Raw genomic sequence first — 10,338 nt, 5'->3', positions numbered from 1 at the left:
CAGAGCAAAAGGATGAAGAGCAAAAGGCCACCATCCTCAAACTGAGGGAAATCAGAAAAATAAAATTCCGTCACCTTTGTTTGATTCTTCTTATCCATATTTTCAGAAGTTTAACAGATGGCTGAAGGAATAAGGAAATCAGAGTTCAAGGAAAATGACAAGAAAAAAGTTATTCATCTAAACAGCCAAAATATTAAATAATTAAATAACATATATGCTGAGTTGTTCGGAAAAAAAAAGTAGTCTTCTCATATTTGCAAACATTTTATGAATGATATTTAGTAGTCAACTATTTGTTTTTTTTAATAACCTGTGCATTTAGAAACATAAATTTGTATACATTATTGAATGACAATTTGGCAACTTTCATTAAAGGGTAATAGTTTAGAAAGTATATTTTACTACATAATAAAAGGAAAGTTATTTTACAATAAATGACTTACAGAGACAAACAATATGATATTAATTTTCCTAGTAATTCATAACTTTGAAATAACTAGACATGTTTTGAGAAGGAATATTCCAGAAAGAAAAGGAATGTTTACAAATGAAACAATTTGGTTCAAGAGGAGAGCATTTTAAAGCAAACATTTTTTATGAGGTATTTTCTTTATTTACATTGCAAATTTTATCCCCTCCAAAAACTCCCCTATCCCATCCCCCCTCTTCCTGCTCACTAACCCACCAGCTCCCACTTCCCTGTCCTGGCATTCCCCTATACAGGAGCATCAAGCCTTCATGACACCAAGGGTTTCTCTTCTCATTGATGTTCCACAAAGACATCCTCTGCTACACATACGTAAAGCAAATATTTTAAAGACTTTAGTGCACATATTGCTATACATTGGTTAAAGTCTTTGTTAACATCTCACTAAAAGGAGAACATCAAGTGTACTAGGTACCACTTCCTTTGAAATGTCACAGTTTATAATAATCTCTGTGTGTAAGGTAGTCTAGTCTGTATTATCTTGCACAAAGGAGGGTTTTAAATAATTTCAAAAATATGCATTTTTGATGATGCATTGTAAGTGTAATGAATAATATCTGAAAAGCTGCAATCAACAGTCCATATCGAGAGACAGGTTTATACAAAACATCAGATATTTTCACCTGTATCCTCACGGATGCAGAAATCATTAATCTGCATGCCACAGAGTTCCTAATATTTAACAGTATTGGCATTATTGGTCACACAATTATTTACTGGGGAAGATACATGGCTTCCTATGCAATGGAGGTTGTTTGAAACACTATTTAACAATCTACTGGATGCCAATAACTCACCCATTCCTAGTTTTGACAAGCAAAACTGCTGTGCCTGCATGGAAGTGAACATAAATGTTTGCTATCAAGAGCCAGCCATATATAGAAAATGAATTTTGATGTTACACAAGTTGATCAAGATCTGATAATTGAGTAGGAGTACACCTGATCTTTGCTCTAAAGGTACAAGAATATGAAGGAACAAACCACCTCCTTAAGTGTACATCCATCTAGCCCATGACTCACTCAGTTCTCTGCTACTCTCTGAGGAGGGAGGTTCGCCCCCTACATTCTACAGCAAGTTATCTTTCTTACCTGTGAGAGTTTTGAGACATATGGTCTTTACAGAAAATTCCATTCATTCTACTAACCTAAAGCTGGAGAACCTACCCTGCTAACAACAGATTAGATGGCATTTTCATGACTTTTTACTAAAATATTTTGCATGACGGAAATATAAGCTGTGTCTTTGTCAAACTCATCTACTTGAGAGTGAGGAATCTGAAGACTGTGCCTGGAGAAAGTGAAAGCTATTGATAGCTAACAAAACGTGTCAGTCATCTTGGAACTGACTTTATAGACACAATACACACACTCTTGAAAGCACAGAAAAAGCATCCACACACAAAGGAAAGTTACCCTGGAAAGCAAAAACCAAGGATTATGTGTGCTTTTTAGGGATCCTGTAGAATAATAAATCTATAATTTAAATAGGAAATACAAAGGACAAAATTCCTCATGAAACCTTTTACTAAAAATTGATTCTCAGGGCCGGGCAGTGGTGGCGCACGCCTTTAATCCCAGCACTTGGGAGGCAGAGGCAGGCGGATCTTTGAGTTTGAGGCCAGCCTGGTCTACAGAGTGAGTTCTAGGACAGCCAGGGATGCACAGAGAAACCCTGTCTCAAAAAAACAAAAAAACAAAACAAAACAAAAAAAACAATTTATTCTTACAGAAAAAAAAAAAACGGGGCTATGCTATAACTATTTCTTGCTTTACACTGTTGCCAACATGCATTAGCTTCAAACATGTCCTTGTCCAATTTAATTACTCAAATACTAAGTTTTAAGTTTTTACTTGCAAACATGTGGGTATGCTAAAGCAAACAAGCAAATGAACAAAAAAAAAATCTTTGCACAGGTAAGAATAATTAAAAGTCTCCAACACTTACTTCTAAGCTTAAGAAATAATGTGAATATATGCAGTATTCTTAAAACAATTTCAACATCTGAATCTTTTGCATCTATGCTCTGGTATTCTTTGCATGTATGGCGTGACATAATACATGTATATGCAATGAGTTAAATTACTCTGTCAATAGTATACTTCACAATCACACTATCAAAGCCTGGAAGAATGAAAAAGGAAGAATTACACCAAAGACTCTTCTCTTTCCTAGGGGAAATGGAACAGCTAGAAACTCAAGTGGTAAGCTATAATCATCATTTGGGGATTTTTTCTTATTCATAGTTGTCTTTCCTGACTCTGCAATACATTATATAGGCATCCTAGATTATAGTTGATCTAAGAATTAAGGATTAATGTGAAATGTCATAGATTCAGTGTCACAGATGTAATTTAACAGGTTAATTCACACAGAATAGGTGATTTCACTGATGAAATTTAGTAGGTCAATTTGTCTTGAATTTGTTGTGATTCGCTACAGTCAAAGAGCACACTGACCTCCCCAAAGCCCCAGCCCTGTGCTACAGTCTTCTCACCTCAGTTAAAGTCCTCCCATCTCACTGAGTTCACAAGTCCTTGACTCTGCAGGTCTTTCCATCTTATACCCACCTCTTCTAGAATCCCCTTTCCCAAATATCTTCATTTCTTGGCAGCTGAACACATAGAAAGGTTATAACCACAACCCTGGATTTCTTGGGGATAAACATTAGATAAAGGCTTTATTTTGACACACTCTCTGTAGTGCCTAGGGAGGGAAAAGCAACTCATACCCCAAGTGCCTAATTAGGGAACTGTTGCTGCCACGCTTCTGTTTCACAAGGACTCCATACCTATGGGAAGCTAGGCTTTTAAGTCTAGCTAGACAGCAGAAGAAAGTTGATACTTGGTTTTCTTTTGTGTATAATGTATGAAAGAATTGTTTCTGTGACACAATGTCAGGTAGACTGAGTCAGAAGATGATCTAGGAACTAAAGCAGTCGAGCTCAGTCTCTTATGTAGTAGTAGCCATTGTAACAGCTTATGAGCACAATACAATTTTGAAGCATATGAAATAGAATCAGCTTCAGTAGAATTTATTCAGAAATATCCAGAAGACCTCAGGGTCATTGGCAGCAATGGAAGAAATAAGATTCTCCCTGAGATTTGTCATATTTTAGTGACCCCAAAGATCTCTCCATAGGTTTTGTTTAAGGAAATGATTCAAGAACATTTCCTTTGACATAAAAGGTGCATTAATAATCACATGAGTAAGCACATAAAAAGATTGAGAAAGTCCCTCACATAATGGGTAAAATATACAAGTAGAGGAGTGTGTTTACTTTTTAATTCCTTTATTATTTTTCTTTATTTATTTGTTTATTCTCTTTACATCCTGATCGCTGCCCACCTCACTGCCATCTCTCACACCGTCCCTAGCTCCACTCCGCTCACTGCCATCTCTCACACCGTCCCTCTCTCCACTCCGCTCACTGCCATCTCTCACACCATCCCTAGCTCCACTCCGCTCACTGCCATCTCTCACACCGTCCCTAGCTCCACTCCCCTCACTTTGTGCCCCCTGGTTATCTCCTTACCATTTCCTCTTATAAAAATTGAAACTGCAGCTATTGTGTATTTACAGAGTGATAATGAATCTATAAATTCACATAATGAATCTGGCATAATGAATGAATGTGGCATAATGCCACATAAATAAGGCATTAATTTTTTCTTCTCCTATAAAAATATATACACAACAAGAATTTAACATTAAATGTAATGGCTGCGGGAGTTATGGACAGGGAATATCATATACATACATGTATGAGTGTTGTGATGCATGTATATATATAAAACATCTTGCATTATTATATATAAATTAGTTCTACATGCAATTAATAAGCATGGAAAAAAGTTCACAGATTCTACCCTTTATGCTAGAAAACTAAATTATCTTAATAGCTACTTAAATCTGCCTCCTGCCTTCAGAGGGACTAAAGTACTCTTATATCCAATTTTTTAAATCTTTTTTTCTTACATTATTTTTATTGCTTATCCAGGAATTTCACATAATGTACCCTAATCACACTCATTTCCTACTAAATCAGGAACAAGACAAAGTTGTTCAATATCTCCATGCCTATTCAGTACAATATACTATTGCAAGTAATAGATAAAACAATGAGATCATTGATGGAAATCAGAGGATACTCACTGGATATTTGGACATCTGATATTTATCTTCTGAACACATCCTCACAATCACCACAGTGATCTGGATATAGGTTACTAGAAAAGAGGCTAGGACCAGTGCTGTATGGATGGCATCACAATGATCATCAGAGACATAGCTGTACAGTGTGAACCTACCACAGGGATGAAATCACAGATCTGATGGATCTGGTTGGAGCAACATAAAAGTCAGAGTGGTGATCCTTATAATCTTAGAGTGTACTAAGAGGAAGCCACAGGGGTAATAGGATCCAGCTGTTTGTTGGGATTCAAAGGCTGGCAGTCCTCATGGTTGGAAAACTGAGGACTTGCTAGGTATCTGTTAACAACGGACATTCCTGTCATGACACAGCCTTCTGTGATACCCAATGAGTAGAAAACGTACCATAAACAAGATATTAGAACGTCAGGGTGAAGGGTTTGTATGGGCAGCAGTTCAAGGAGTTTTGTGTGCCTTGTTTTGAGCAATGGGGCCTTGCTGTCAGTTTGCGAAGAACGAGCAATTATCGCGGCAACAGCCTGGATTGTCTGGCGGTGTTTCCATAGGAACCGTTTGGACAATAAATCAATTGTATGTAGCCCAGTCCTGGCACTTGAAGTTTTGTTCGGTGTCTAGAGCTGGCCAGTTGGGAACTCCTGTCTCTCCCATTATTTGGAGACTTCACTAGGATTGCCTACATATATTTTAGGACATCTCCACTGCACTAGTGTTCCTCATCACCACTCAGATGCCCCTCAGTTCATGCTGCTGCTTCTTGTCTCCCACCTGATTCTTCCATTTTATACCCCGTTCTTCCACTTCACCTATAAAATTTATTCTATTTCTCCCTCCAGGCAGATCACTGTGCCCCACTTCTGTTGCTTCTTTTATTTTTAATCTCACTAAGTCTAGGGATTATAATTTGGTTATCATTTATCTAATGACTAATAGCCACATATATCGTATCTACCTATCTGAATCTAAATTACTTTGCTCGGGATGATTTTTTTTTTCTAGTGATAACTGTTACCTTCCAAATTTGATGATGTCATTTTTTAGGTAAATGTTACATATAAACAAGTAACATTATATAGAATGAACAGGTTATATTTAGAAATGTAGATACATATACATGTGATAATACTCAATTTAACCCATTCATTTAAGAAGGAGCAATTAGCAGTTTATGGAAGGGTTTGGAGTGAGAATGGAGAAAGAACAAATGATGTAATTACATCATAATCTCAAAAATAAAATAATCTGATACTGTTCATGCTTCCCCACTGGTCTTCCACCAATAAATTCCCCTGTCATCCATCATTCCTCAAATACTGTTTCTTGATATGAAAAAAAAAGTTTCTCCTTGTGCAGCTTATTTAATCTGCAAAACTCAATTCAGCAACTATAGACTGACCACTGCATGATGTGAAATAGAATTTCAAGCTCAAAAGGGTTTCACAAAGATTTCTAACCTCAGTAGTCCACCATATTTCATATTACCATTCACAATATTTTCTTTATGTGGACTTCTTTGTAAATCAAAACATCCTGAAATAAATTGGTTAGTATCATCATTTCAACACTGAAACTAAATCAAATCTGGAACTAAAGCTCAAATCAGTTTAATGACTTGATTAAGGTTATGTAAGTAGCTATAACAGCTGTTTAGGATTTCCTATTTATTTATGTTATTCATTTCCTCTTTGTATGTAAGTTTGTATGTGGCCAGTGTACATGACACAAGTCATATATGGAAGTCAATGAATGACTCTGAGGGGCGGGTCAGTTCTCTCCTATCATCTTGTGGCATCTAGAAATTGAGCTCAGGTCATCAGGCAAGCATACACATGCCCAACTGTCTCACAGAGCATAGAAATGCAACCATGGTGTCTTTACTGTATTTTCAGTCTCCAGTAAATAGGCCACTTTACTTAATATACTTGGTTTTTAACAAAGGGAAAATTTAAGTTTTCTTTCTTCAAATATTTTAAGGAACCGCAGCAGTTCCTGCTTTTTCCTTGAGTAATGGGTCTTTTCCTCTCCATGTTTCCCTCTACTTCAGTGACTGTGGATCATGGGAATACCACTGAACAAAGGGATTCAATGACCAGGATATATACAGATTTCTCACTAGCAAAGTGGCATAGATTCAAGGGGTGAGCCTACTACTATTATTCTGGTAAATAAACATGGCATTAAGATGACTTCTAATAACTTATTACTATACCCATAAATCAGAGTATAACTCTACTATCATTAGAGAAATTTCTGCTTGCTAACACAAAGAAACACAATGGATCAATGTACAGAGGACAAGAGAACGTGTAGTGTCCTGCTTTTAGAAAGTGGGTTCTATAACACAACTACTCCGCTCAAAGCTCAAGAACCTATGCAGAAGAAGAGTGAGAAATATTGTTAAGAGCCAGATGTGGTGGAGGAGTTCAAGGAAACAATGCTTTTCAAACATACAAGGCACAGTCACGGGCAATCACAATGACTGTGAGAGCAAGGCCAAGATCTTGGCCAGCTTAAAGTAGACAAAATCTCAGCAACATGGAGGGGTGGTACGCATAATGTCTTACCCTATTATCATGAGCTATTTTCATTTGATAGATTCTAGGAGAGAGTTAGGTTCCTTTAGTAATATGAGCTGTGCTATGTAAATCACACTCCATAGTAGGCCCTACACCCAAGAGCAGTAAGCCTACACAAGTTAGACTCAATGAGATTAAAAGAGGAGGGATGGAGAGAGAGAGAGAGAGACAGAGACAGAGAGAGACAGAGACAGAGAGAGATAGAGAGAGAAAGCATAAAGTTCAAGAGGTAGGAAGTTGGGTGTAGATCTGGAAGAAGTTGTAGGAAGAACATAAATATGACCAAAATATATTAAATAAAAGTTTCAGAGGGTAAATAAAAAGAATTATTATAAGATGTCCTGCATTAAAATGAAGGAAAATGGACATGCATGTGACTGAAAATCTTTAAGGTAGTACAAATTCAATGTTTGGAGGGTTCTCTAGATCTCCAGAAGTAGTAGCATTCTTTTTTAAATATTTATTTATAAACAATGTGTTTGTTTGTGGGTCTGTGTATAGAGATAGAAGAAGTAATTGAATCCCATGGAGCTGGAATTACAGGCAGTTGTGAGCTACCTTATGTGGGTACTAGCGTCTGAATTCCAGTCCTATACAAGAGTAGAAAGAACTCTTTCGCTGCTAAGTCATCTCTCCATTCCCTTAGAAGCTTTCCTATAATCAAGATTTTATGCCAGGCAGTAGTAGGGCACACCTTTAATCCCAGCACTTGGGAGGCAGAGGCAGGCGGATTTCTGAGTTACAGGCCAGCCTGGTCTACAGAGTGAATTCCAGGACAGCCAGGGCTATACAGAGAAACCCTGTGTCGAGAAAAAAAAATTTTTACCCTCCACTTCAAACAGAATTCAGATGCATAAGCCTTCCTTAATACTGGCTAGTATCTAAATCCAGAGTTTCTGGTAGTCTAAGTTTTAGTATTATTTGGATATATTTTCTATTTTATAGGAAATAGCTAGTTAAATAAAATAATTAGAGCAATGTAAATCTGTTTCCTGACACTAGCCCAGCTCCTATGCTTTCACACTTTATAAGGATGTAGACATTTAGGACCTCTAACAATGACAGACCAGGACAGACAAGACACTCTACCCTTCTCACGATGATGATCCCTGAATGGTTATTCCTTCCTTAGGGGGAATATATATATTATATATATATAGGGGGAATATATATATATATATAGTTATTGAATTATGTGTTCACAAAGTTATTCTTAATCACAGAATAAAGATGAACCATGTAAAGTTATTAAAACTAAAGTGAGAATAATAATTTTTACTGTGAACTAAATGCCAGAAACTATATATTGTATTTTAGAGATTTTTGTTGTCATTGTAAAAAATTATTATGAGAAAATATTGTTAGTTTATAGTGAAATTAAGATTTAAAGAGCTCAATTTACTTTATCAATACCAAGTAATTAATATGCTATTCAATAAGATAGAACTTAAGTTCACATTCATGGACTTTCAAAAATGTGTGGTTTAAAATATGGTCAGTATACTGGTGTCTTCAAAATGAAAAAAAATGTTAATGTAAGAAACATATAATTTTGCTCCAAATTTTATTTAATAAATATCACTGTTTAAGGTATAATTATATGATTTATGTTAAATCAAGTGATTTGAACCTGCATGTATTAGGAAAGAAACATATTTGGCAAAATTTCTAAGCATGATTCACAAATATCTGAAGAAAATCAAGGCCTCCTATGACGCTGAGAGAGCATTATACTTTGACTTCTCTAGGACTGAGCTATATGTGACTTCAGCAGATTGCAATGCTATGATAACATTTAAGGCCAGACATCCTTTGCCCCAGCTTCAATAAAAGACATGAAAGTACTGGGATGCTTCATCTACACTCCTTGGCTATTGATCTCTCAGCCATCCTATTATCGAATCTGTCCTTGGCCTTCATGTTGCCATCCCATCACCCCAGCATCCCTGTTCTCATCAGCTGCCTCTTCAGGGCCTCCTTGATTTCCTTGTTGCGCAAGCTATAAATGAAGGGGTTGAGAAAGGGAGTAATCACAGAGTAGACTACTGCCAAGGCTCTGTCATAGTCAAGGGAGTAACTCTTCTTCAGTCTCACATACATGAAAAGGATGCTCCCATAGAAGATGAGAACCACAGTGAGATGGGAGGCACACGTGGAGAAGGCCTTCTTCTTGCCCGCAGCAGAAGGAATCCTGAGTACCGTGCGGATTATCTGCAGATAGGAGCTGAGGATCAGCAGGAAGGTGGCCAGGATCTTGCAGGAGTTTATAATAAAATCTACCAGGACATTGACTGACGTGTCAGTACAAGCCAAACTCAGCACAGGAGGGAAATCACAAAAAATGTGCTGAATGTGATTGGGGCCACAAAAAGGGAGCCGAGACACCAAGGAAATTTCCACCACTGGCCCAGCCAAGCCTCCCAACCAGCAACCAACAGCAATCTTGGTACAGAGTGTCTGGGTCATGAGGGTAGGATAGTGGAGTGGCCTGCAAATGGCTAAGTACCGGTCATATGCCATTGCTGTCAGGAGGTAGCACTCAGTAGCTCCGAGAGAGTGAAAGAAGTAGATCTGGAGGAGACATCCAGCGAAGGAGATTGTCTTCTTCTCACTAAGCAAGTTCGCCAACATCTTGGGAACGGTGGCGGCTGTGTAGCCCAGCTCCAAGAAAGAGAGAACGCTGACAAACTTGTACATGGGCGTGTGGAGCCGAGAGTCTAGGGAGACCACCAAGAATATCAGCACGTTTCCCAATATAGTAGTGAGGTAAATGCAGAGCAACAAGAAAAAGAGGTAAGTCTGGACACCTTGAAAGTAAGGGAAGCCCAAGATGATGAATTCTGTTACTTGGCTCCAGTTCCCAGTGCCCATTTCTCCTCATTCCTGTACCTATAATGTAAAATATAGAAGAGATAAGGGAGAAAGTAGCCATTGGCATCCTATCAAGGAAAATTTTAATGCCCCTCATCCTCCATAGTAAACTACTTCTACTACAAGCTTTAAGAAGCAGGCATTTCAATGACACACCACCCACCCCTGCAGTCAAATGCATTCATCAGAATTTCTACCCATTAATTCAAGCTAAAGTGCCCTTTTTTTTTAAAC

At 37.5% G+C, this 10,338-nt stretch overlaps 1 protein-coding gene across 1 annotated transcript; it reads right to left on the bottom strand.

Moving 5' to 3' along the window:
- Positions 1-9,165: 9,165 nt before the first annotated feature.
- On the bottom strand, positions 9,166-10,108 carry LOC116071264 (olfactory receptor 6N1). The gene has a single exon (XM_031342755.1). It carries the CDS (start codon positions 10,102-10,104, stop codon positions 9,166-9,168), a length of 939 nt encoding a protein of 312 aa, XP_031198615.1. The 5' UTR covers positions 10,105-10,108.
- Positions 10,109-10,338: the final 230 nt, after the last annotated feature.

This window comes from Mastomys coucha, unplaced genomic scaffold (genome assembly GCF_008632895.1).
Source record: "Mastomys coucha isolate ucsf_1 unplaced genomic scaffold, UCSF_Mcou_1 pScaffold1, whole genome shotgun sequence".
Lineage (NCBI taxonomy): Eukaryota > Metazoa > Chordata > Mammalia > Rodentia > Muridae > Mastomys > Mastomys coucha.
This window is presented reverse-complemented; position numbering and strand designations above follow the sequence as displayed.